This window comes from Pteronotus mesoamericanus, unplaced genomic scaffold, assembly GCF_021234165.1.
Source record: "Pteronotus mesoamericanus isolate MK-2021 breed Mesoamerican mustached bat unplaced genomic scaffold, CSHL_Meso_final contig_221, whole genome shotgun sequence".
Taxonomy (NCBI): domain Eukaryota; kingdom Metazoa; phylum Chordata; class Mammalia; order Chiroptera; family Mormoopidae; genus Pteronotus; species Pteronotus mesoamericanus.
In genome coordinates this window covers 12,360,034-12,387,945 of record NW_026555092.1, presented here as the reverse complement: position 1 = coordinate 12,387,945, position 27,912 = coordinate 12,360,034, and the positions used below count along the sequence as shown (strand labels likewise).

Here is a 27,912-nt window from a genome sequence, read left to right as displayed (position 1 = left end):
CCTGGGTTTCCCAGAGTCATGTGCAAGGATGTGGGTGGCCGGAGCAGACTCCCCTCCAGGCCCCACTTTGGTCTTTCCCGGGGGTATCCACCCTCAGTGCATCTGCGTCTGCGCATGGCTGGAGCCCGGGGTCCCGGACTCCTGGGTCCTCTGCTTCAGCTGAACCTAGTGAGAAGAAGGCGTCGGGGGAGGGCCACCAACCAGCCCCTCCCAGCCGGGGATTCGCACCGCACCCACCTCCAGCAACCTGCGCTTCTCTCTCTCACTCTTCAGCTCCTCCCAGATGTCCGTCAGCTTTCGTCTGTGGACAAGAGAGCGTGGGGAAGGGGTGGGCAGGGTTTGGTCCGAGCTGCCCCCTTCCCTTCTCTTTCCGACCTCCTCCTTGCCCTCCCCCACTTACTCCAGCTGCGCCCCCAGCAGCTCCAGAGCCCTCCTCAAAGACTCCACCTCGCCCTGTAGCCTCATTATGTCTTCTCTGTCACTTTTGCTGTCCCTGGGATTTTGCGGGACCAGTGAAGGGAGTGTAGGAGTCTCTTGAGGGTCTGGAGTTGGCTTGATAGGATGTGGATCCTTTTGAGCAGGGGCTGCCTCCTCTTTGGATGTGGTCTCATCCTTGGCGGGTGCCTCCCCCAGGGGGATGGCAGCCTCCTCCGGGCGGTGGGCCCCCTCAAGGGCAGACAGGGACCCCGGTTTTGTCTCGGGCTGGAGTGCAGAGCTGTCCCTCTTATCCAGGGGGTGTTCTGTCACACATAGGAGGTCCTCCTCTGCCATGTGGACCTCCCCTTGGGACTCAGCATCACTGGCCACGAGAGGCGTGCCCTTGGGCAGGGCTGCCTCCAGAGAGAAGGGATGGAGCTGAGCTTCGTCCCCAGGGGAGGCCTTTCCAGAGGGCATCCGCTCTGGGGTCAAGGCCTCTTCCAGGGTGGAGGCCTCATCCCCATAGGGGGCCATCTTTGGGCCAGGGGCTTGGTCTTCAGGTAGGACACCGGGAGCAGGGGCTTCATCCACAGAAAAGACCCCGTCTGGGCTCGGGGCCTTGTCCTCTAGAATCAGGGCCTCCTCTGGGGTGGGGGTCTTATCTGGAGTCAGGGTTTCATCTGGGTTAGGGGGCTCCTCTGGAGACAGGGTCTTCTGTGGGGTGGGGGTCTTGCCCAGAGGAGGGGTTTTATTCACAGGAGGGGCCTTTGCCCGGCTTCTCCGTTCTTCCTCCTGTGGCGGTGGGGGAAGGTCTCAGCTGAGGGCTCCCCTGGGCCTGGGGTCCTTTGCCCTCCCACCCCATGGCCCTGGGAAGCAGACTCTGCCCGCTGGCCTCCTGCCCCTCCACACTGTGGGCCTCTCACCCGACTAGTTGCAGACTGTTGCCGGGAAGCCTGGGTCCTGGATCGCTTTCTGCCGGGGTGGCCCGGACCCCCACTGAGGAGGCTGCCACTGGAGCCTACAAGAGCAGACCATCAGGGGCCCAGGCCTCGTGGGATGCCAAGTTTCGCACCGGCTTCGTCCCCCAGCCCTCCTCCCACCGAGGGAGGCGAGCTGCACCTACCAGAGTCTCGGGAGGGGCGCTTCTGTCCATCTCCGCTGGGCGTCCGGACTGGCCTGCAACATGTCCCCCCCAGACCCAGGTGGTACAGGGAGGGGAACGGCGTTTCCTTTGCACCCTCCCCTCCCCCCAACCCCACCTTGCTCCTTACTTGGCTTTGCTGGGCCCAGTGTGGGCTGTCATCAGCTTCTTGACCGTAGGGAGGGCTGTCTTGGGCATCATCTTCTTTGGTTCCTTAATGGGAGCTGGGAGAGAAGAGGGGAGTGCGGCATTTGTTCTCACCCATCCAAGCCGCTGGCCCCTTGCCCTGTGCTGTGCAGAGGGATGGGGGGCAGGAGATGAACCGCATATGCTCTGGTCCTTGGGAGCTCTGGGAAGCTGACCTCCCTCGGGCCGCGCGGGCGCGGGGCACTGTGGGAGCACCCCGAGGAGTGATCAGGGAAGCCTCTGCGGGGGAGGTGGCTCCAAGTCCTACCGGGGCTTTTCTCCATGCTTTCCTGAGACCTGCCCCTGCTGAGCGCTGCGACTGGTTCAGGCTTCATCTCCGCCCTGGACCGTGGCAGCACCTTCCAGTTCACCCTCCCTTAAACTTCTTTGGCTCTGCATCTCATTTACTCTCTCAGAGACCTTGCCCAGCATCACAGGTTTCATTATCACTAATAAGCCAGCGACTCCAACATTTCCATTTCGAGCTCCTTCCTCTTCCCTGGACTCATATCCGACTGTCCTCTCGTTATTTGCACTTGGAGAGCTAACTGGCATCACACACTCAACACATGCCAACATCCCTCTTGCTTCCTAACCTCTCTGCCCTCTGAACCTGCCCGTCTTAGCGCTCCCTACCTCACCCATTCACCCGCTTGCTCATGCGATGAAACCAGGAGTGACCCTTGACCTCTTCTATACCCTTGTGCTGCACACATCCAACCCATCAGTGAATCCTGTCCGCTCTAACTTTAAAACATGTCCTACATCCACCTGTTGTCACCACCTCTGCCACTGTGTGCTCTAGATCAAGTCACCACCATCTTCACCTGGACTGAGGCAGTAGCCTCCAGCCTGGGCTTTGTACTCGCCCTGCACTCTCCCTGCCTATGAACGGAGTGGTCTTCCCCCCCCAGAGCCTGAGGGAACGTGTGTTCTACTGGGGAAGTGGACATAAGCAAAAGAAGTAAAACACGTAGTGTGTCAGAAGAGTTATGATTATTATTGAAGGAGAATGAAGTATAATTTTTTTTATGCTCACCTGTGCACACGTTTATTGATTTTAGAGAAAGAAGAAGGGAGGGAGAGAGAGTGGGGGAGAAACACTGATGTGAGAAAATCAGTAGCCTCTCGTGTGCACCCTGACTGCAGACCGAACCAGCAACCCAGACATGTGCCCTGACCAGGAATCAAACCTGCAACATTTCTGTGCACGGGACAATGCCCCAACTGAGCCACACCAGCCAGAGCAGAATATATATAATTTTCAATTATAGAAAGAGGTCACACTTAGGTGACATCAGAGGGAACACCTGAAAGCAGTCACACACAGTGATATTCATATCCATGGACATACAAACGGCCACTCTGGCATATGCACACAGGCTGAAATTTACGCACACACACATTATCACACAGGTATGCACACAAATCCTCAGACGCCGCACCGTGGTGGGCAAGAACAGGGATCCTCCAACCAGATACCAGGTTTGAGTTCTTGCTCAATGACTTGGCAGCTGTGTGAAAACTTGGGGAGGTGACTAACCTCTCTGTGGCCCAAGGTCCTCATCCATAAAACACGGATAACAACAGTACACATCTTGCAGGGTTGCTGTGAAGTCTGGGGGACTTAATCCACATGAGGAGCTTAGAAGAGTGTTTGGTATATAGACAAAGTTCATTAAAATGTTTCTTAGTTGAACTTATTGGGGTGACATTGGTTAATACAGTTATATAGGTTGCAGGGGTACAGTTCTATAATACATCATCTGTATACTGTACTGAGTGTTCACCACCCCAAGTCAAGTCTTCTTGCTTTAAAATGTTAACTTTCACTTCTGCTTCTGGTAGTCTGACTGATTAGGTGCCCTGCGGGGCTCTCACACCAAACAGGAATTGTATCCTGCTTAGGATACAATTTGGGGGCCTTGTTGGCCTTAAAAGAGGTTAGGGGAGGGCCACAGAAAGGGGAAAACGGGGCCCAGGATGCCAGTGAGGGGGCAGCACCGCTAGGACGCCCGAGCCTGGGACCAGCAGTCAGGGGCAGAAGCCGGCCGTCTCCGGGAGAAGCCTTCCCCGGCTAAGGCGTACAAGACTCCCACAGCCTGAGAGCAAGTCATGAGCTCGCACACAAAGGTCATAAAGCACATGAGGGACAGGCCCCTGAGAGCAGGAGTCAGCAGACACAACACACAGCAGATACTGAAATTGTCAGGTGGAGAAAACAGTGCAGCTCTGTATAAAACATTTGAAGAAATAAAGGATGAGCCTGCAACATAGTGGCCATCAGTAACAAACAGGCAGATGTGAAGGGGGGGAAAAAAAGGAAGAAAGCCAAACTACTAGAAATGAAAATAGCATTCTTGAAACAAAATGCAATGTATAGGTTAAACAGCAGATTAGACATAGCCAAAAAGCTAGAGAGAGAATTAGAAATCTATACTTGTAAGTATAGTGAGACAAGGCATGAACAATTTGAAAGCAATGTTTAAAGGAATGGATAATAGAAGCAGGGCTTGACTATGGCTGAACGAGGTGGTAGACAAATTTGCACCCCACACGGCAACTTTAAAGCTGGACAAAAGTGACAAAGCAACCATTTCAGTACTCTGGAAATGGACCAAAGGTATAAAATACTCTGAAGCATTTGCGCTTGATGGTGTTCTTGCCTACCCACCCACCCCCGCAACGATCCCCCCCTCCATTCTCCACCCCACATTGACTTTCTGAGTGTGGGGCAGGTCCAGGATCAGCAGGTTCACTGTCATGGTTGAAGGGAACGCAATCAGTTTGGGGCGTAACCTTAGGTTGGGTATTGGTTTCATAGATCTAATACCAAAAGCACAAGCAACCAAAGAAAAATTAGATAAATGGCACTTCATCAAAAGTTAAAACTTTTGTACATCTAAAGACACCATCAAAAGAGTAAAAAGGTTGAAATGAGTCAGTCAGAGAAAGACAAATACCATGATTTCATTTATCTGTGGAATCTAAAGAACAAAATAAACTAACAAACAAACAAAAAAAGGTAAAAAGACAATACAAAAAATGGAAAAAAGTGCCCTGGCTAGTGTGGCTCAGTGAATTGAGTGCAAAGCCTGCAAAGTGAAAGGTCGCCAGCTCGATTTCCAGTCAGGGCACGCGCCTGCGTTGCGGCCTGGGTTGTAGCTGGGTCCCCAGTTGGGGGCATGCAAGAGGCAAGTGATTAATGTAGCTCTTCCATATCAGTGTTTCTCTCCCTCTCTTTCTCCTTCCCATACCCTCTCTCTAAAAATAAGTAAATAAAATCTAAATAGAGAGAGAGAGAGAGAGAGAGAGGCAAATCATATATCTGATAAGGGACTTCTACCCAGAATATATGAAGAACTCCTACAGTTCAAACAATAAAAAGACAAATAACCCAATTAAAAAAATGGGCAAAGGACCCAAATAGGTATTTCTCCAAAAGATATACAAATACCTAATAAAGATAATGCCAAACACCATCATCCATCAGAGAAATGCAAAGCAAATTCACAGTGAGATACCACTTCATATCCACTAGGATGATTATAATAAAAAAAGATAGAATGACAATGGTTGGTGTAAATGTGGAGAAATTGGAACCCTCACTCACTGCTAGTGGAAATACAACATGGTGCAATCACTTTGGAAAACAGGCTGGAAGTGCTTTCCAAAGTTAAACATAAAGTTATCATATCACCCAGCAATTCCTTTTCTAGGTATATACCCAAGATAAATGGAACATATCCAAATAAAAACTTGCACATGAAAGTTCATAGCCAAAAGTAGAAAAAACTCAAACATCCATTAACTAATGAATGGATGAAATGTGATGTACTCATTTATACAATGCAATATTACTGGGCAATAAAAAGGAATAAAATATAAAACATACTACAAAATTAATGAGCTTTAAGAATATTATGTGAGGTGAAAGAAACCCATTTTAAAAGACCATATATATTGTATGATAGGATTAGTGGTTGTCTAAGGCTCGTCAGAGGGAGAGAGGAGACTGAAGAAGTAAAGGTTAAAGAGTGCGAGGTTTCTTTTGGAAATGATGAAAATGTTCTAAAATGGTGGCAGTGTTGGGCAACTTTATAAATACACTAGCCACCACTAAGTTGTATATTTTAAGTGAATGAATTGTGTGGAATGTGAATTTTAACTCAACAAAGCTGGGTATTTTTTATTGGGTTTTTTTTTCCCCCCCGAAAAGGGTAGTAAGGCAGATTTAGTCCATGAACCATAATTTGCTAATTCCTGGTCTAAACACCTCACTTAAAAGGCAGAAATTGTCAGACTAAATTAAAAAAAAAAGAAAAAAAAAGCAATATCCAACTATAAGAGATTCAAAAATACAAACAGGTTGACAGTAAAAGGTTGGGAAAAGAACCCTGGCTGGTGTGACTCAGTTGGGTGGCCAGAGTCCGCAAAGTGAAAGGTTGCTGATTCGATTCCCAGTCAAGGCACATATCACAGTTGCAAATTCAGTCACTGGTCTGGTGAGTACAAGGGGCAACTGAATGATCTGTGTTTCTCTCTTACATCAATGTTTCTCTCCCTTTCTCTCTCCCTTCCCCTCTCTCTAAAAATAAATGAATAAATAAAATCTAAAAAAGAAAAAAAGTTTGTAAAAAGATATACCACACAAATATTAACCAGAATAGTAATTATATATTAATATCAGGAAAAAAACTTTAAGAAAAATTACTAGAGACAACGAGGAAGAGGTCATAATAATAAATAGGTAGATATAACAATTGTAAATGTATAGGTATATGTGCCTAACAACAAAGCCATAAAATACATGAAGGAAACATTGATAGAACTGAAAGAAGAAATAACAATTCAGCAATAATATTTGGGAGAGTATTCAGGAGAAAGTTTAAAACTTTCAATTTAGACTGTAAAGTTAAATATAATTATGATTAATATAATCTAAACTCACCAATTTATCACCAAAGAAAAAACTAACAAACTAGAGTAAAAAGAATAAAGTTACTTTCTAGAGATGTTTGTTGAAAAATGATGGCATATAGTTAACACAACTGTATACTTAAAAATGATTAAGGCCCTGGCTGGTGTGGCTCAGGGGATTGAGCGCTGGCCTGTGAACCAAGAGGTCATCGGTTCGATTCCTGGTCAAGGCTCATGCCTGGGTTGTGGGCCATGGGAGAGGATCAATGTTTCTCTACCTCTCTTTCTCCCTCCTTTCCCATCTCTCTAAAAATAAATAAATAAAATATTTAAAAAATGTTTAAAAGTGATTAAGGAGGCAAATCTTATATTTTTTAACCACAATGAAAAAGGTACGATAAGATTTTCTTAAGTACTTGAATATATTAACAACTCTGACAAGACTGAACAAAAAACCAGAGGGAATAAACATTCTTAGAAATGAAAGAAACTATAACTTCAGATACAGATGAGACTTAAAAGATTATAAGAGAAGATTATGAACAACTTTACACAAATATCCTATTCAACAATTGTATCCAGATTTTTGGCCAGCCATTGTTAACTAGGGACCAGGAGATAGAATGTGGTCCGTGCAAGTCTCTTAAGTGCCAGATTTCTTCCCCTCTGAGTTCCGGGGTGAAGCCATTGAAGAGCACTGTAAATGGGTCTTTGTAGATGTAATCAAGTCAAGATGAGGTCACACTGGGTTAGGGTGGACCCTAAAACCAATGACTGGTATCATTTGGAAGAGAGAAATTTGGACACACACACAGGGCAGAAGACCATATAAAGAGGGATGCATCTATACGCCAAGGACTGCTAGCAACAACTACCACAGCTAAGCAGAGACAAGGAAAAGATTCTTCTCCTAGAGCCTTCACAGAAAACATGGCCATGCCAATATCTTGATTTCAAATTTCTAGCCTCCAAAAGTGTGAGATATTAAATTTATGTTGTTTTAATAAAAAGAAAAGAGCCCTGGCTGATGGGACTCAGTGGATTGAGTGACAGCCTGCGAACCAAAGGGTCACCAGTTTGATTCCCAGTCAGGGCACAGGCCTGGGTTGCCGGCCAGGTTCCCAGTAGGGGGTGTGTGAGAGGCAACCACACGCTGATGTTTCTCCCCTTCTCTTTGTCTCTCCCTTCCCTTCTCTAAAGATAAATAAATAAAATCTTTTTTAAAAAAGGAAAAGAAAAAGAAAAGAAAGAAAGAACAGAATTTTGGCTAGACTTGTTTATAACTATTAAAGAAATTTAAATATATTTTTCCCATTACAAAAAAAAAAAAAAAAACAGGCAAGTTTTACCACCTTTCCAGGAAAGATGATTTCCATCATATATAACATCTACCAGATATTTAAGAAACAAAGTACATACTCCTTAACTCATTCATTGGTCCTGTCTAACATTGATAATCAGATGAGGGTGGTAAAAATAAATGCAAAGTTATTAAGAAAAACTGGGAACATATTCCAACAGAAGCATTTCATTTAAAATCAGAAACATGGTAATGATGTTCAGCATCACCACTTCTATTCAATATTATACTGAGATCCTAGCCTCTACAGTAAAAGAAAGAAGGAAGGGAGGGAGGGAGGGAAGGAAGGAAGGAAGGAAGGAAGGAAGGGAGGGAAGGAGGGAGGGAGGGAGAAATTAAAAGGCATAAGGGATGGAAAAGGTAGAACAAAATTAACATTACTCACAGATTACACAGATGACATGACTGTCTTCATAGAAAATTTATTAAGAATCTAGCCCTGGCTGGTGTGACTCAGTGGATTGAGTGGTGGCCTGTGAATCGAAAGGTTGCTGGTTCGATTCCCGGTAAGGGCACATGCCTGGGTTCAGTCAAGAAGCAACCAATTGATGTTTCTCTCTCACAAAGATGTTTCTCTCCACTCTCTCTATCCCTCCCTTCCCCTCTCTCTAAAATCAATAAGCATGTCCTCGAGTGAGGATAAAAAAGTAGATAGATAGATAGATAAATTAAAATAAACAGTTACCACCATGGCTGGCTATAAAGTCAATATACAAAAATCAATGCATTTCTATATTCCTATAATAAACAAAAGGATATCTAACTTTTTCAGAGACACAATAAAAATTCTGAGGTATCTAGGAATAAATCTCATAAAACAGTTGTGTAAAACCCACATGCAGAAAACAATCAATAATGCTGGCACAAGAGACTGTCTATATGAAAAAAGCTGTAATTGGGTCACACTTTAAAATCAATGCTACACAGATAAAGCACTTATAAATAAAAAGCAACACTTTAATATGTATAACCCATAAAGGACTGAGATTCAGAATATATAAAGATCTCCAAGAAATTATTACTAACTAGGGAAATGCAAATTAAGTTCACAATGAGATGGTATTTTGTATCTATTAGATTCACAAAAATAATGAAATCAGATAATACCAAGAGGGTTTGGATAATAAAGATCTCTTATACACAGATGGTGAAGTGTCGAAGTATAAAATCACTTTGGAAAACAATCTGACTTTATCTAGTAAAAGTTTAACATTCATATACCCTATAATTTAGCAGTGCCAATCCTAGAATTATATCCTAGAGAAGTAATTATGCCTACATACCAGAAGACAGGCACATGAATATTCATAGCAGCACTATTTGTAATAGTAAAAACTAGAAACAATAAAGATGTCCAACATCAGGAAGAGACCAGATACATACATAAACTAAGGTGATTCCCTAACACCTCAGGTTATAGCAAGGAATATTATACAGCAAAGAAAAACATATGAACTACATATACACACAACATGGATGAATCTTAGAAACATAATGCTGATTAGAAACAGCAAGTCCTAGAGACTATAAACATATGATAGCATTTTTATAAAGCTCAAAAACAAGCAAAAATAGATTAAGTGATACATTGTTTAGGCACACACCTATGTACATAAACTTAAAAATTCACGAGAACTCATTAAAAATTAAGGACAGTGGTTACCTTTGGTGTGGGGGAAGTAGCAGAATGAGAATGAGGAAGAACATGCACACAAACTCATGGCAATGTTCTACTTCTTGGGTTTGAGTGATAGACCATGGCTTTTCATGTAGTTTTAAAGCACGATATATATATTTTTATATATAATTTATATTTAATTTATTAATGTATATTTAATTTATAATTATAAATTATAATTCATTTATATCTACTTATTATAATTTATATATTATATAACTTATAATATATTTTATAATTTATTTAATATAAATTATTTTAATATAAAATATATTTTATATATATTTACTCATACATATATATGCATATATATTCTTGGCATATGTAAAATATTACATTAAAAGGTAAATTAAAGACCCACATCCCCACAGACACATATACAGAGCTATTCATAGACATACTTAAAAGACACATGAACATACAGTCTCATAGACACATCAATCCATATATTTTCTTACAAAAAAATGAAATGAATATAAACACACTCAGAGCTGCATTCTCAAGAGACAGAGAAACATGAACATATTGACACACACAATACTGACCCACATACATCGCTAACAGACCCTTAGCCCACCAGGACTTAGTTCCTAAGCAGGTGCACCGAACCACTGGGGGGCTGTGGGTGTTCACAGGAAGCTGGACTGCCGGGCCTCCCGGACAACCCCTCACCCCAATCCCGGGCTTCCAGGGCACCCACCTGATTCTCGTGATGCCACTTTTCGTGGGGCCAGCTTCTTGATCTGTGCAAACAAGAAGTATCAAAATCTGAACAGAAGCCCCCACATTTCTAGGTCCATCCTCATTTGGGGGTGACCCTCCAGCTGTGTCCAGGGAGCACCATGACCCCCAACTCCCTCCAGAGTAGCCTGTCCACCCCCTCCCCGACACACCTGAGTGTCTGGCTCCCTACTCACGGGGGGTGGTGGGAGCACAAAGTTGTCTGGGAAAACTCCTCTTCTGCCTTGAGACTCTCCTTCCCACCAGCCCTTATCCTCTGTGGTCTGGGAGAGAAAGATGCTGTGGGGAGGTGAGCCAGGTCCCCAAGCTCCTTCCTCCACAAGCCCCACCCCTTCTCAACAAGCCCTCCCCAACAAGCCCTCCCCTGTACCCTCCCCTGCCTGTGCCTTTCATACCTTCCTGAGTACTTTCACCTCGTCTCCCTTCCGCAGTGCCAACTCATCTGGGGCCTCCGGATGGTAGTCGAACAGGACCCTGTAGGTCTCAGGGTGGGAGACTGAGAGGAGGTCAGTCCTCTGAAGCCAACTCCCCTCCCCAAATCAGTCTGCGGCTCCCTCCTCCATCCTCCTAGCTGGGTGCCCCCCTCCCTGAAGTCAAAGTGGCTTTGGGAAGGGCTATGCGAGGGATCCCTTGGCTGGATGCTCACCTGTCCGCAGGTAGTCTGGAGGACTGTCATAGGTGAGGCTGCTCAGCTAGCGAGGGCAGGGAGAGAGAGGAACAAGCTGAGCCTCCACACCCGCCCCGCCCCAAGCCCCATGAGGAATGCACCACCTCTGTGCCCATTCTACCCAATTTACCTTGTGAGGCCGCTGGGGATCAGGGCTGATTGAAGGCATGTCTGGGTTCTCAAGGCCTGGTGAGGGAAAGGGAGGTTAGGGGGGTTGCTAGTTCACAGCTTAGATCATAGAAGAGGTCAAAGGGGACACAGGGTCAGGATGCGTGAATCACAGGCTCACGCCACGAGGAGGGCCATTGGAGATTGCAGAGTCTGGTCACAGGGTCTCACGGGGTCACAGGGTCCAGGTCTCACTTGGGGGCCCGCTGTCCAGCAACTCCACAAAGTTGGATGGGAAGGCTCCCAGCTGCCCGTTCTTCTTTCCCAGCCACCAGCCGTCCTCAATCTGGGGAGGGGGTTGAACGCAGGGGCATCCCGTTCTGCCTCAAAGGTCTCTCTAGAAACCGTACCCTCTTGGCTCTGCCCCGATTCTGCCCGATGACCACCTCCACCCTTGTTCTCTCAGTTCCCCGTCTCTGCGCCCCTCACCATTCCCAAAGCCCACACCCTCACTTCAGGCATCTCCCCTCACCTGGGGACGTGCTCCATCATCTCCCCACCTCATCCCCTCACCTCCTTTACCACTTCCACTATCTCCCCAGCTTGCAACTTCAGCTCATCTGCCTGCTCCGGGCTGTAGTTGAAGCTCACTTTGCACCATCTCTGGGGGCTCCTAGATTTGGCAGGGCGACCTGGAATGGGACGTGAGCGAGGGCACTTAAGCCAGGCGCCAGTCCGCTGAGCTGGCGAGGTCCCGGCTGAGAGGGTCCGCCTCGGCACCTCCAGGCTCCGCCCCAGGGCGGAGTATTGTGCTCGAGGACCCACAATCACAGACCGGCTGAGCGGCTCCGCCCACAAAGGCGCCAGTCCCTGAGGGCTGGGGGTGGCAGGACGTAGCTGGCTCCACACGACCGCCCACCCTCCGGTCTCTCACCGTGGCTGCGCGGATAGCGCGGTCTCGGCGCCTCTCCCGCGCCGCGCAATGCCTCCGGGATCACCTGGAAATGAGGACCAGGGGAAACGGGCTCTCAGCTCCCCAGGGTGCGGGCTAAGACCCGCCCGTGCCGCCAAGCCCACCCCCGGCCCTGCCTCACCTGCACTAGGCGCTCGGGGAAGAGGCCACAATGGCCCCCCAGCTCACCACGCAACCAGCCCCTTGCAGGTCCCTTGCACACCTGTCGGACCACGTCCCCGAGCGCCAGATTCAGTTCGCCCTCCTTCTGCGCGCGGTATCCTGCCAGGACCAGCACCTCTGCGGGCGGAAGCGCGGCTCAGAAGGGCCCAGCCAGGGCCGCCTGGCCGTGGCGCGGTTCCCCGGTTCCGTGTTGAGGACAGCGGAAGAGTGGGGGCGGGGAGGGGTGTAGGCTTTGACTGCCATTTCCACACGGTTGTGTAGAGGAGCCACCCTAAACCCTCTGCACATACCCATAGCTTCCGCGACGCCCTCCAGAGCCGGGCAGGGAGGATAGTGCAATCCCGCGGGCAGCCGAGTACTGGGCCTGGGTACGTTGGGACGTGCTGCAAGACTGTGAAGCAAAGGAGGCGGAGACCAGAGCGGATAGGATAGGTCCCTCTCCAGGTGCTGAGAGTGGGTGTGGGAGAGGGGGCGGTCCGGCTCAGCAGGTTCTGCCCCCAACCTAGGGGTGAAAACTCCAGGGTCTCCGGGCAGAGCTGAGGTCACAGCTCCCCCACCTGCTCTCGCCGGCCTAGTCACCTAAATTTCCAGTCTAGCTGCCGTCCCTCCTCCCAACCTTGGCCCTCAGGCTCCCACCCGCCTTCCGCAGGAGCCTCCCTGGCCTATCCTCTTCCTGCTAGTAAGCTTTTAGCTGCAGGGAAGAGGTGGAAAGAGGCACATACCAGGGTGGGGCCCCCCTGCAGGCAGGAACCGCTCCAAGTCGGGAGCTGGTGGAAGGGAGTGTTCGCTCCAGTGCGCACAAATCTATTGGTATACTCTGCCTTCCCTGGGAGGCGGTACAACCGTTCTTGGCACCCGTCTACGGATGACGAGTAGGAGCGCAGAGACGCTTCCAGTTGGGTTTCAGAAAACACCTCCGGATTCTCCTGGGGGGCGGGGTCAGGGGGTCGGGAAGAAAGGAACTTTGGCTTTTGATGCTTCTGGCTACAGCCAGCAGAGCTAGAAAGGGCTGAAGGTTAGGGCCCACCTGCTCCCCATCCCATGCGCGCTAGGTTAACTTCCAGGTAATCTTCCTGCTCAGTGGCAAACAAGGCTGAGCCTGTTACCACGCCCCTTGGCCCCTGCCCTACAACCTTGGAAGGCAAAGTCCTTGTTCATGACACTCCATAGTGAAAAAATCTGATTCTCTTGACACGTTCAAGGTACAGGATAAAGTAAAGCCATTGGGAAGGGCATGCAGTCTTAAACCACCAGAGGGACAGCTGAGGCGCCTCCCAGAACCAGTGAGCTTGGGGGCTGGTGAGTATGGGGCTGGGCGAAAGTCTGGGTCCAGCTCCGAGCGGTATTTTATCTTCCAGGCTCCCTGAAGCTGCTATGGCAAATATCTATCATCCCCCCCACCCCCCACACACACTCAGCGTGACAATGATCAGAGTCCATTTACATCTGCCACTTCATTTATTTATTTTTATTTGCAGGAGGAGTTGAAACAAATCTTTAAGGGTATTTTCATTTTTTTCCCCTCAACATGAGTCATTCAAGTAAAACCAACTTAACTATAGAAATGTAGCAAAGTAAGGAAAAAGCACAACAACCCAAGAGGCAAAGGTTGGGGGGGGGGGGAAGAGGTGGGTGCAGTCCGCATATACCATATGCATAAGTGCCATATGATTCGCCTGCTCAGGACCGCCTCCCCAGAAGGCAAGCACAAGGACCCATTTTTAAGAGGATGTTTTCCCCCCAAACATCTGAGAATGTTTCAACTTAAAGCTTAAGGTTAAAAAGAATTTGAAAAGAGAAAAGAAAAAAGAAAAAGAAAAAGAAAACCCCACAAACCACTCAGCCATAACCACCTTCCTTAACCGATCATAGGAGTTTCTTTTCATTTTATAAAAAGATTAATAAAAAATATTGAAAAAATTATTTTCTCATCTTATATTTGTAAAGATAATAGAATTCAGAAGTTTCTTAGAAAACAGACCAGAAACCGCCATCCAGTTTCCACTACTGTTGCTGAGAGGATCAGCAGGACTAGAAAGTTGGGATACTGGAGCTGCTGGTAGAGAATGGGAAGCTCAGCCCAGAAGAAACCAGAAAATATTGGGGAGAGGGGGGCATGTGGGGTGTGGTTAGGAGCAATACCATGTGACACATGGCTGTGCAGAAAAGGGGAACACAAGGTGGTCAGAAAGGCCTTGAACTCCTCCTCGACATACAAAACCGATTTTTACAAAGATCCAAGCAGTTTGGTCCCAAACTGAGGTGAACACTTCAATGTTTATTCACATGCTTTTTTCTTTTAAGAATCAAAATTGCCCAAATTAAATCTAATATTACTACATATACCTAAAAAAAAAAGAAGGGCTTTAAAAACCAGGAAGAGGGAGAAGAGATTGAAAATCATCAAATTAGTCCTCTTAGCTCCGAATGAAATGAAATTAAGAACAAAACTGGTTTCTAATAGGGAACAAACCAAAATCCAAGTATCATTCTCCCCTCCCTACCCCAGCCCCCACCCCATACACCAACAACAAATGAGACACAGCTAAAGCCCGAAGTGTTGTGTTCTGTTCAAGGGCTGGCGTGACCCCAGGCTCCAGGGTCACCAGCCTCTGTCCAATGGGACACTGCACCAGGGATGCTTTCGGCTATCGTAGGATTCTGCGTGGCTGGTGGGTGGGTGGGGATTTTCAGAATCTTCTTGGGGCTCCTCTGTTCAGCTCTTCACCAGCCATCTTCCCAGTGCCTCTCCCCCCTGGGCAGGGGCGCCCGTTAGAGTGGCCCCTACTCAGTGGTGGGCTGTAAATTGTCCTTCTCTTCTCGGTTCTCTGTCCCACTTTCGTCATCTTCAATCTCTCCTTCTTCTCCACTGAACTTGTCGTGGGCCCATTTGGGGCTGGTGCTGGATTTCCGGTACATGAACCTGCCCCGACCCCGGGGAAAGGCCCCTCGGCCCCGGCCCCGGCTCACCCACTTCTCGCTGCCTTCGCCTTCACGGTCATCATGCTGAAAGGAAAGAAAACTGCCATCAACGCCAGAGGGAATGAGCAGCCGGGACCCTCTTCTCCAGACCTACCCAAACATGGCTTTTTCAAACGAAACTACGTCCCAACCCACTTTTTGCTCCTTTTCTGTCCTGTTCCCTACTCCAAAGGTTTTTGAATCCAAGAGAATACTCAGTTGGGCGCCTTAGGAACACTAAGGCAGTAGCTTGGACAGGATGATGATGAGGAGGATGAGGATGATGATGATAATGATAAAATCTTCACTGAGCACTGGAAGACCTATACATGCATTATCTCATTCAATCCTCACATCTACCCTATCATTATCACCCTCCACTATGCAAATGAGGAAACAGGCTTAGGAACTTTAAAGTAACTTCGTATTATTTAGTACACCATCTCTCAAAGGATGGGTTTTAGAAAGCCAATCACACCGAAACATGAAACTGTGTCTGATCTGCATGGTCAGGCAGCTAACAGAAGAAACAACACTCTGAATACACAGCTACCGCTCCAGCTCTTCCCATCCCCGCCTCCAGCCCCCCAGCCAAAAACAAGAACAGTCAGCAAAACCAAGAGTAAGTGACTTGCTCGGTTTCAGACCAGTGAGTGGCCAAGGGAGCACCAGAACCCAGCCTTCCATCTTTTATCTCCCATCTTCAGCTTTGTGCAAGGAGGCAGTGTGGCAAGGGAGAAAACACACAGCCTGCATCTCAGACAGCCCTGCCTGCTCTGATGGTCACATGAGAGAGAAGGAATTCAATGAAAGAATAAAAGAGAAATAATTCTGAAAAGAAGTCACTGCTACCTCATCACCTCCATGGCTTCATAGAGTCCAAACCACCCACTCACACAAGCAGAACTGGGCTGTTGGGGGTTAGGGCCAGGGCCAGGGCCAGCTTAATGTATTGGGTCGGTGATGCTCCTTCAGGTGGCAAATAAGAGCAGGAAAAGGGCTGTGTATGGCTTAGCGCAGTCCCACTCCAGCACCTGTCCTGGACCCAGTCAACATTTCCCTACATACACACTCAAGGAGTCTCAAAGCAGTTCCCAGCAGCCCCAGAAAAGCGAAGGTGGCTTTGCAGAGCCATCTATACAACAGCCTGTTTCCTAGTTGTGCAAATAACTCAGACCCACGCCGGCCTTTCTGGTAGGTGATGGAGACTCAGCTCCAAGTTTACCTTGGTCACAATACTCAAGAGTCACACCTGCTTGGATCTAAGCCTGCTATTTACCTAGCAAAGCCGAGACTCCACTCACTAGCCAGGTAACTCAGCCTAGAAGAGCCCCAACCTGAGAGAGGGAGAGAGGCCCAAAAGCTGCCTGGAACCTGGGAATGACCCAACAGCTTAAATGAGAGAAGCCCCCATTGCATTTCGTCTTGGAGACAGAGAGATCCTGAGCTGTCTTCCCTGTCAGTCTTGCACTGCTGAGTGACAGAGCGGAACTGTGGCTTAAGGGGAGGATTTCCCTGGGTAGAGGCAAGAAGCTGAGGGTGGGCGTGAATGAGCTGTAAACAAGTTCACAAACTAGAACAGGGAGGGCAACCCTTGTTTATCCTAGAATCCATAAATGTCTCAGATGAAAAACCCTTCCGACACCAGGGCTGCCTCTCTAATTAAAGAACACTCATCTTGCTAGCGCTATACTGTCCCACAGGTACACATCCCCTCAGTGCAAGATGCACGCACACACATTTAATCAGTTCTGAACAGACCAACTAAAGCCTTAGTATTAGCAACTCTGCGTGCCGAAGGCCCCCTGGCCCTTCCTGGTTATCCCCAGATACATACCAGGTAATACTTCTTGCTTTTGGGTGTGTACTCGGGGTCCCACTCCTCCTCCCGGCTTCTCTTTTGAAAATCATTGTTGCTGTTGTTGTTGTTGTTACCAGAGTAGCTGCCTCTGCCCCAGCCTCTCCCTCTGGCTCGAAATTGCTGTGGCAACAAACAGGGAAAAGGGAAAAAGAGTCAGCTCAGGAACAGACCAAAACTTTTAACTCCCTACGTTCTGTTCAAACACTGTTCTGGCACCGAACAGACAGCTGTCCTCCAGCCAATATGCTGGTCAGCTGGCTTCTGGCCGTCCCCTTTCTGCGCACCTCAAGTCTATGGCCTAGACAGAGGGCAGCACGGCACAAGGGTCTCCCTATGCACAGCAGGAGCCAAGGTACATTGGGAAGTTCTGAGACCAGAAGCCCTAAGAGGCTTTCTAGCTCAGCGACTCTGATCAGTGAAATAGCTACAAATGGGAAGCCTGGGTAATGGGAACCACAGATTCTGAAGTCTATAGACTGAATTACTTGTTTCAAGGGCAACCAAACTGGCATTCTGATAAGTAATTAGAATTGGTGGGAGCAGGGGCTTAGAGAAAAGGGGTGGGAGCAGGGACTTACAAAGGTCCCTCGAGCTCTGCCTCCTCTTTCACTTGGACCCACAAAGTCTTTGGTCCCCAGTCTTGATTTGTCAAAGCCGGTGGTGCTTTCCTCTCTTTCCTCTGTCTCTTCAGTGTACTCCTCCGCTTTGTAGGAGTGCGATGAATGGGAGGAAGAGGATGACGACCTGGACCGGTCTCGTGCTCTACGGTGCTTCCTACGGAAACAAAAGAGCAAGGAAAAATCAATAAACCCCCTGGCTAGGGCGTCCTAGGTAAGAAGCACAGGGCAATCAGGAATGCGCCCGTGATGCAGGCACTGAAGATCAGTAACCTGAAACACCCCACATCACCCCCAACTTCCACCTAGGCACCTGGAGAGGCCCCAACCCTGTCAGTCATGTTCAGTGACATGTTTATATCTAAGACTGTGATGAACATGGAACATACACATGAGGGGGAACAAAACACAGTCCACGGTCTCTGGCAGCTCAGTGTATACGCATGAACTAGGAAGGCAGAAGGAAACTAACACTGCAGTAAAAGTCCATGTACATGGTACCGGGACAGCAGCTTTATATACTACCATCTGTTTGTGCTTTTATAGTACTTTGTTTCTCATAGGATGACCACCACCTGTCTCTTGGGGTTGCTCTAAAGATTTAAAAATACAAGTTGCTTTAACACTTTACAATGACATAACAGGTATACAGTAAATGGCATACTACTAGATAATACAGTTTATTCAGTATCTCCCCCCCCCCCCCCACCATTTTGCAGGTAAGTGAGTCAGGTGACAGAGCTGCACAGAGCCTGGATGTGAACCTGGCTCTAATTACACCACTACTCCACACACCACCTCCCACTCAGCTCAAACAGGTTGTGTTATTAAGCAGAGGATCTAGTGAAATTCTCCCCAGAGTTATTCCCCTACCTTCCCTTCATCTGGGGCAAATTACAGACTACAGCAAATGAGACTAAGATGAGTCACGGCCTATGTACTAGAGGTGAGTGCCAGCCCTGCCTCTAAGGTGGCAGAAAGGCCAGGCTCCCAGGGGTAGAAAAGGACTCACAGGGAGGAGCCAGCCAAGGATCAGCGACCTACCACTGTCCTCCCTTCCTCCCTCATCTTCCTCCATTGTAAAAAGCACTTTGCTCCCCACACTTCCCATCCACTCCCACATTTGAGATGCTCAAGAACTTAAAGAATTGTATCCTACTAGCAATTTACTAGTAGGTGAATTTTAGGGAAATTCACCTACTAGTTTAGGGAAACTAGTAGGGAAAAAAATAAAAAAAAATTTTTTTAATTTATTTTTAGAGATAAGGGAAGGAAGGGACAGAGACGGAGATAAACATCGATCAGTTGTCTCTTGCATATGCCCCAAACCGGGACTGAACCTGCAACCCAGGAATCAAACAGGTGACCTTTGACTTTGCAGGACAACGCCCAACCATCTGACCCCAGTAGTCAGGGCTAGCATTCACTCTTATTAATAAAGGAAATATAAGTTACTGTCATAGGATTCTTTTAACTCAGATGTGGAACACTATGACTCCTAGAATCAGTGCTATTTCAAGGTTTCCAAAAGTCTCCAGATCTGAATCCTAGCACTGCTTCTTCATGCGCTTCAGAAGAAGGAACTGGGATCAGTAATCTAAACCCGGCCCTGACGTTCTCGGTGGGTCCTCTCCCTCTCCGCCAGCGCAGCAGCAGTGAGGGGACTGTACTGCCACTTCCACTTCCTGCTGAGGGTTACCGGGTCCTTTACCTGTGGGCAGCCCTGAGGCTGCCAGGGCTCCTAATTTATAAGTAACACACTGGAAGAGACAAAATAGAACAGAAAATCTCAGTTTTGATGTCAGCTGGTACTTTTGAGACCTTAGACAAATCAGCCTGCGTTTAGCTTCATCGTTCAAATGGGCAAAATGGGTATCATACCAACTATCTAACTTATCTCAAAAAAATCTGATGATCAAATGGAAACAAAAATGCTTGCCAGGTGGAGTTCGGGACAGCAGAAGTAGTGTTGCTTCTTATGGGAAGGTGTAGGGCTTAGGTGTGGGCTTCAACTCTGCTACATGTAATGAGAAATGACTGACAAGTCACAGAACTTTCAAAAAGGTAAACAAACACCGGGACCTTGGGATGACTGCTGCTCTATGAAGTTCAACAAATCTATCTTTGTTTAAAGAACAGCCTCTCTTGGAAGTGTCTGCTAAATTAGTTTAAAAGGCAATTAAGATCAACAATTTTGTCCTATCTAGTTTCACACCATTTCTTTGACCAGTATTATTAGCTAACAATGACTTTGAGCCATTTCCAACACATAACCTCCCGGTGAAGATTTACGATGAGAAAGAACATGTCTAAAACTACAAAATGAATCCCTAAACGATTCTGCATCGTCCTCATAGCCGACTTAACGGCCCATTTCTCAAGAGGCTTTCTGTAGACAAGGTTCATGCCAAATTTGATGCAGAACTTTTATTTTCAAACGAGTGGCCTTACTTAATAGTTACATGGTAAAAAAGAGGAAACTGCCTAACTTGCTATCATTCCTAACCCCAAAGCTGTCTGCCTTGGGAGGTCCAGTGTATAACCTAAAGGCTGCGGACCAGGCTCCACTCAGGAGTCTGAATGAGGCGACAGGAGCTTACGTACTTCTGCTTCTTTGATCCTTTATGGGTTTTCTCGGTTTTCTCAGCTGATCTTTCCCTTGAGTGGCTTGAGTCTCGGGAATCCACTGATTCTCTTGATTTACCTCGTTTAAGATCTCTCTCCTTATGTTTTTTACGACGTTCAATATCAAGGCGGAGATCAACAGGATCATCTTTGTATTTTCCCTCAGCCTGCCAAGAGAGAAATCAAATGAAGGTTTTTGGGATTCACGGCTGCCAACTCAACCACCCCAATAAACCGTGGTCGCTACTCCAATAGAGTGGTACAGAGGAAGCACTGGGGATGTGTCACCCAAGCCTGGGGATGGGGGATACAGATGTCCCAGGAAGTCACTTCATGAAGACCCCTCACAGATCCCAAACCATTCTCTAATGAGTAATGACAACAGCTTTCTAAAAATGCTCTGTACTGCTCTCGCTTCGCTTCCCCTGTGGCCCTGTAATGACCTGGCTAGCCCAGCTCTGGCTTACTCTCCACCGAGAGAGGAAATGCTCGTGTTACCCTTTCCTGCCTACACTGCAGCAGCCACCCCGGGGGCTGACCCTCTACTTGGAATCATCTCTGAGTGCTGAGTCCAATGACAGCCAGTGGGAGACTAAGCAGCCTTTCTAAGTGGTTGGTTATATTGAGAATTTCTCTAGAGAGGAAGTATCAATAATGTAGGGAGTACCATAATGGAGAATTCATAAAGTGGCAATACCAGGTCAAAGTTTATTTAAAAAAAGAAGAAGAACTCTTTTGGCTAACTTTCTAGGAAGCATAACCATCAGGACACGTGAGCCGCAGACACAGTGTGAGCCCAGCGGCAGCGAGGACCAGCAGTAGAGAAAGAGTCTAACAGTCCTCGGGAAACTGAGTGAGAGCAGAGAGGGCAGGGTGAGTTCAGGGGCCCTAGACGCTAGGACTTGCCTCATGGAAGTAAAGCCTCCCTTAAAACAGCAAGGGGTGAACAGTTCACTCTCTATTAACATTTCACTTACACAAACTTGGTTTTTTGTTGAAACAAAGTTTAATGTTAACAGGAGTTGGTAGGTAGGAAGTTTGTCACCGATTTTTTTTTTTGAGAGAGAGGGAATGGGACTTTGCACCCTCCAAAGACTTTTATAAAAAACAAGAAAAATGCAGGCGCTGCTCCCTTAGGTGGTGCAGACAACCCTTCTCATGAGTTAGCTCTGTGGGGCACAGATGTCCTCTGATGTTTCAAAACCTTGCTTTTCACATGTTAGTGTCAATCTGTGGATACTTGGAGAAAAAGAAAAGGGATGGGAAAGAAGAGACCGCGAGAGTACCTCTCATCACATTAAAGCAACAAGACAAACGTGTTCCAAAAACCTGAAGATTAACTAATACTTTTAGAAAAGGATTCAGGAGCATTGGAAGAACCATCTCTAATTTTAAAATTTCAACTGTGTATGTGAATGAAGGTCAATAAATCTTAAGATTTCTTAAAACCCCAAATCTAGTATTTCACAGAAAAAGAGTGCATACAAGCTTTAACCTCTTAATAACAGTGCACATCATTGCAAATGTAGCTGGTTTATCAAATTAATGTTTAGCTTTAAAGTACAGTAACCAACAGATGATAGATATGGTACAATGTTAGAAAAAAACTGGACTAGCTGTTTAAAACAGTCTACTCAGTTAAGATATGAATATTTCACTCTCCTCTGACATGCATGTCTTTTTGAAATCATGGTTGGAAATAGTGCATGTATATAGTTGATTTGATAATACTTACAAGCAGAAAAATATCACAAAAAGTTTCTTCTCTCATCATGGGCACTTGTTCCAAAACTCCTCTCTTTTTTTTCTCAAGCTCACCTCAATAGACTTTGGGGTCATTTACCATATTCTAACCACTTCACAAAGGTTGTTGATACATTTAATAAAAATTAACCCTTTGTAGTTCATTTTTAGAATTATGCCCATCCTTAAAAGAAAAACACAAACTTAAGTAGAGAGTAATTTAAACAAACACATTTCTGTCAAGTTCATGCCCAACGCACTCATTTTGTTGGAATTACTGATCAAAGCAACAGTTCACCTTGTAGCCAGGTTCCCGGGGACTTTTCATTTCATCATGAGCCAAACCATGTTTTCTGAATGTACTGGGGGAAATGTCTATCCTCCTAAAATTGAAAACACAAAAAACTTTAATATTCCAGTATGAATTTAGAACATGTTAAGTTGGGTAATGGAATAATAGGCATTCCTTTTTATTATGTTTTATAACTTATATACATATTACTTATACTTTTTGCATACTTACATTCTCCCTATAGGTATGCACAAAAATGCATACAGAATCCCAACTCTCCAAACTCAAACAGGGGAAATTCTTCTATTCCCTCCCAGTAGTGTGACATCCAGGAAGACAGACTCACACACAAGCTTATGATTTCAAGTTCACATCAATACCATCTATAGGCCCTGTTAATGCCAAAGGTCAGTTTTCACCTTGGGAATCGGAATGTAATGGCCTATTCCTTATTTACCTATGAGATTAGGTCTAGGTGAGAAACAACCGTCCAGCATGACCCTAGATCCAAGACTACTATACAAACATGGTTCTACAATACCTCCTGCAAGAGATTCAAGAGCTGACCCTTAAGGAATTAAAAAGGATAAGGCCGCCCTGACCAGTAGGGCTCAGCTGGTTGGGCGCAGTCCCACACGGTGAGGTGGCTGGAGCGATTCCTAGCCAGGGCACATGCCTGGCTTGAGGGTCTGGTCCCCGGATGGGGTGCATGTGAGAGGCAACTGATGTTTCCCTCTCATACTGCTGTTTCTTTCCCTCTTTTCCCCCTCCCTTCTCCCCTCTCTAAAAAAATTTTAAAAATCTAAATAAATAAATAAAGACAAGCCCAAGTTTGTTTCTAGACAAAGTTCCCACAACCAAATGGGACATTCTTTAAACATCCCAGGCTTCTAAATACTTTGACATAACCCTACAAGCTCCTCAGCATCCCCCACTACCCACTACAAATACTGCCAAAAAAACTGATATATGAAATACATGGGCTGCTTGGAGGAACTTAATATCTACTCTACCTACAGAATGCTCACAGTGATCTCAGGTTACTGCTTGCTGGCTCCTAAGAATACAAGGGTTCGTTTATATCACAGAGGCTGTTTTCCCCAGGCCCAAAATGAGACACTAATCACCATCAAAGCATGTCCTTTCCACCCATGACGACAAACACCCACTTCTATCCTAGAATCTGAAGGATGTCACCTTAAATTCTGCTGCTAACGTGGCAAAGACAAATTTAATGTCTGATGATGAGTCTCTTAGACCACCTCCAGTGTAAGCCTGGGGTCCTCACCTGTGTATCTCTGGGCTTTTCTTGTTCTTAGCTGCCTCCTGCTCAGATCCTCTCTTTAGGTATTTAGTAAAGCGTTCATGCAATGTCATTCCTGAGGACCCAAAGTGATGCTCTGTGGAGATTCAAAGAAAAACACATTGTGCCATCATAGGCAAACACAATATTTAACTCTTCTGTATGAGCCCGCAGCCACAGAGATGTGACTAAAATAGTCAAATCCGTAACAAACGTACAGAAGAGAGGAAGCAAAAACAGCTGGTTCACACATTCCAATCCCGGGCCCTGGATTATCCCTCCAGCTCCCTTATCTCAGGACAGGGATACAAAGAGAGAAACCCGAGTTTACTGTCATTTCAGTCACACCACCAACTCCTGCCTAAATTTAAATTTCAGTCGGAATGTGAAAGTGGTCCAACCAAGCTGCTGTATCACCTTCACTCTGCCATTCCCCAGCCCTCCTACCTCCATTTGGCCTTATGGTGGAGAAGACATTCATACCATAAGGCCAACCAGAGACCTCTAGAGACTTCTACCTGCTGGACATCAAAGACAGAGGTGGAGAGGAAAAGCCACTTTTTAAAAAGAAAAATATTGCTGTTTATTTATTTTTTAGAGAAAGTGGGAGAGAGAAAGAAAGAGAGGTAGAGAAACATCAGCCTGTGAGAGAAACATCAGTGGGTTGGTCGCCTCTCAATCCACAACCCAGGCATGTGCCCTGACTGGGAATCGAACCAGGGATCTTTTGGTTCATAGGCTGGCACTCCATCCACTGAACCACACCAGCCAGGGCAGGGAAAGTCACTTTTAATACCTCCTTTTTGAAGCATTTTAGACTTTCATGTGAAAGATCTTTCCTATTCTAACAATCACAGGTTACTACTAGCAATTCAAAATGCTCGGCTCTGTCCTGGCTGGTGTGGCTCAATGGCCTGAGTACCAGCCTGTGAACCAAAGGGTCACCGGTTTGATTCCCAGTGAGGCAGGGCAGGCCAGGTCCCCAGCGGGGAGTGCTCAGAGGCAACCACATTGATATTTGCCTACCTCTTTCTCCCTCCCTTACTCTTTCTCTAAAAATAAGTAGTAAAATTTTTAACCCCTACCCCCCAAAAAGATTTGTTGATTTCACACACACACACACACACACACACACACACACACACACACACACAAAACAAAAACAAAATATATGTTCAGCTCTGTCCTGGCCAGTGTGGTTTAGTTGGCTATTGTACTGCAAACCAAAAGATGGCCAGTTGATTTCCTGTCAGAGCACATGCCTGGGATGCAGATTCAGTCCCCCATTGGGGAATATACAAGAGGTAAACAAATGATGTTTCTCTCTCACATTCATGTTTCTTTTCCTTTCTCTCCCCTTCCCCCCATCTAAAACAAAGAGTTGAGCACTATAATTTTAAAAATATAAACTCCTCCCTGGAAGGTATTTCCTTCGATCCCATCTGTAGCTTCAAAGGCCCTTTCAATAAGACAACGGGCCCCACGCCCTGGCTGGTGTGGCTGAGTGGTTGAACTCCGGGCTAAAAATTGAAAGGTTGCTGGTTCAATTCCAGGTCAGAACACATGCCTGGATCGCGGGCCAGGTCCCTGGGTTGGGGGCATACGACAGGCAACCAAGCGCTGTTTCTCTCTCACATCAATGTTTCTCTCCCTTTCTCCCTCCCTTCTCCTCTTTCTAAAAAATAAATTAAAAATCTTAAAGAGGAAAAAAAGAGATAAGGGGCTCTAAAAGGCTCCCTTATTCACCCATTCATCCTGCTTCTTCTAAAAGCAGCAGCAAGAGAGCCGAAGCAGGCTGGAGCCTGGACCTACCTTTAACGTGGTGAACAATGGTCACTATGTGCTGGGCAAACAGTTCTGAGGGGCTCCGCTGAGATTGAGCTGACTGTATGTGCTGAAAAATGGACCGAAATTCCTGCTCCTTTTTGTTGCTATGAACTAGATCTCGGCAAAGCTTACGTTCCTGAGCCAATAGGCCACTGGGTCTGGAAAAAACAAAAACAAGAAGGCCCAATATAACAAGATATATAGAAATTCAGAACATTTAAACCCTAAAAATGCAATGCATTTTTTCTGAAGAGATTTACACATATTTACAAAGTTCCTTGGATAAAGTTAACGTTAAACACCTCAGTGACTGTTTTGGGGGCCACTGCTGGGTTTAATGTACACAACAAATGGGAGTGTATTTTAAAAGATCAACTAGCTTGGCGAGCCAGGGCCAGTCAGTGAAGTGACACAGTGAAGCAGGAGTGGGACGTGGCTGGAATGTAACTCTGACTTCCGACAGGCTGCAGAGTTTTTACCCCACAGAAAAAGCAACCTGGCCATCACCACTTTTTCCTGACGTCCTCCTCTCATCCACAGCCCCGACCCTAAAAACTGCATTATTTCATGGTGAAGTCCTCGAAAATAGACTCCAGTAGCCTACTAAAAATGGAGAAATGGATCCTGGACAGCTCTACAAGCAAAAGGCATCTTAAGTAAATTCAGGAAGAAACAGAATGAAAGCTAGAGGAGGGGGGAAGTGCGCGTGTGTGTGTATGGGGGAAGGCAGGGGGTGCTGACTAGAGGGCAGAGGAAACAGCAGAGGGGACCCAACACCAATCACTAAAGAAACACCCTTCACTGCCCACCTTGTGATACCGACACCAACACACTAAAAAAATCGCTCAGTGACACACACACTCCACTGAAGATAGGTGGGCCCGAGGGTACCAGCACTGAAACTTGGACGGCAGGGGAAACATCGGAGGGGCCTGTCTTGCTTTCAGAATGTCCTCAAGAAGAGGGACCAGGAGACACCATTTAGGCCACTGAGGTCCCCATCAAGGACTACACCTCACCTTGCAAGGTCCTCATCAAAAGAGTCCATCCGGACATTGACCTGGGCCTCTCGAGTAATGGAAAAGGAAGACTTCCCCGAGGAAAAGTCTCCTTTGGCTCCTAGCTTCTCCCGGCTCTCAGAGGTCTTTCTCGGGGGAGGCGATGAGCTTTTCTCCTGGACTGCTTTGTAGGCAGTCACTCGGAAATTCTTCTCAGGCACAAACCCCCTGTGCCCACTTTCGGTTCTCTTGAGCCCTCCCCGATCCTCCTTTTTGGATCTCTCTGAGAAAGACTCCTCCTCCAGCTCCTCTGTTTTCCTTTGCTTCTCCTTCCCTGGAGGTGCATACACGAGGCCCTCCCATTTGCCTGACTTCTCCTCCTCCTGGTTTTTATTTGTGCCTGCTATGACTTTTGACATAAATTTGGGTTCATCATCAAACTCAGACTCCTTCCTTCCCTTAGCTTTGTCCTTATCTTGATCCTCCATGTCGTCCTTGTGGAAGTCAGCCATCTTCTTCTCAAAGTCATCTCGGAGCTTATACCTTTTGGGAGACTGGCTGCCCCGAAAAGGCTTCTCAGAATCAGTTTTGGGAGCAAACATATCAGACTTTGTTTTAGAATCACTCATGCCTGTGTCAGAGAAGCTCCCTTTCTCTTTCATTTTCTCTTTATCAGTATTTGTTTGTTTCTGTTCCTTATCTTTTCCATTCTCTGTCTTCTGCTCATCTAGATACCTAGTTATAAAAACACATGCGAAAGACACAAGACGTTTCTTAAGCAACTTGATCTAAACAGAACCATATGGTCTTCGAGTTTTTGAATTTCTGAACAAACATGTTTTGTGGATTCCTGTGTTAACCAAAGGACTTTCTACTTGGTCGCTTCTAGTAATTTAAGAGAAAAATATATGCTCCATAGAGTTGTGTCTTACAAAAACAACCATAAAGAAAGTAACGAAGGTAATTTTTAGGATACTAAAAAACAAAACCTACTTACCTGTAAGTGGTCTAGGAAAAAAAAAATTAAGGTCTTATCCAACCTTCACTCAGTCACTTACAATCTGCTTTCAGCAAAGTTAACATAGAATGTTCAACCTTGGACTGTTTTGTTTTTATACAACTCACATTTGGAAATACAAGTCTCAAAAGAGACTTCAAATTTGCTTCAAGTCACCTAGAAGATCTAAATATGAAATATACTGCAAACACAAATAAAAACAAAATACATGTTAATTGAGGGGAGGGGGCAAAATTCATCCTACTCTTTCCTATGGAAAAGGAGAGATCGTGCCCAAGTCTCCTAATGACATTCACAGTTCTGGCAAGAAACAA

The 27,912-nt window shown here is 46.3% G+C and overlaps 2 protein-coding genes across 2 annotated transcripts in view; both read right to left on the bottom strand.

Annotated features, from left to right (window-relative positions):
• Nucleotides 1-93: 93 nt before the first annotated feature.
• Nucleotides 94-12,647, bottom strand: SH3D21 (SH3 domain containing 21). Its single transcript, XM_054572204.1, is given in 16 exon segments — nucleotides 94-165; nucleotides 238-301; nucleotides 401-1,260; nucleotides 1,341-1,413; nucleotides 1,537-1,593; nucleotides 1,689-1,782; nucleotides 10,403-10,445; nucleotides 10,620-10,706; nucleotides 10,839-10,939; nucleotides 11,090-11,135; nucleotides 11,241-11,296; nucleotides 11,474-11,564; nucleotides 11,792-11,910; nucleotides 12,153-12,216; nucleotides 12,313-12,470; nucleotides 12,644-12,647. Coding segments are annotated over 16 exon segments (1,989 nt in total).
• Nucleotides 12,648-13,805: 1,158 nt separating this feature from the next.
• Nucleotides 13,806-27,912, bottom strand: part of THRAP3 (thyroid hormone receptor associated protein 3) — a 56,573-nt gene continuing 42,466 nt past the window's right edge. The window contains exons 5-12 of the mRNA XM_054571973.1: nucleotides 26,602-27,315; nucleotides 25,568-25,740; nucleotides 23,741-23,852; nucleotides 22,459-22,543; nucleotides 20,397-20,584; nucleotides 17,754-17,949; nucleotides 17,152-17,295; nucleotides 13,806-15,359 (exon numbers count right to left, since the gene is read on the bottom strand). Coding sequence (XP_054427948.1) covers nucleotides 15,138-15,359; nucleotides 17,152-17,295; nucleotides 17,754-17,949; nucleotides 20,397-20,584; nucleotides 22,459-22,543; nucleotides 23,741-23,852; nucleotides 25,568-25,740; nucleotides 26,602-27,315 — 1,834 coding nt within the window. The 3' untranslated portion in view covers nucleotides 13,806-15,137. The remainder of the gene's footprint in view (nucleotides 15,360-17,151; nucleotides 17,296-17,753; nucleotides 17,950-20,396; nucleotides 20,585-22,458; nucleotides 22,544-23,740; nucleotides 23,853-25,567; nucleotides 25,741-26,601; nucleotides 27,316-27,912) is intronic.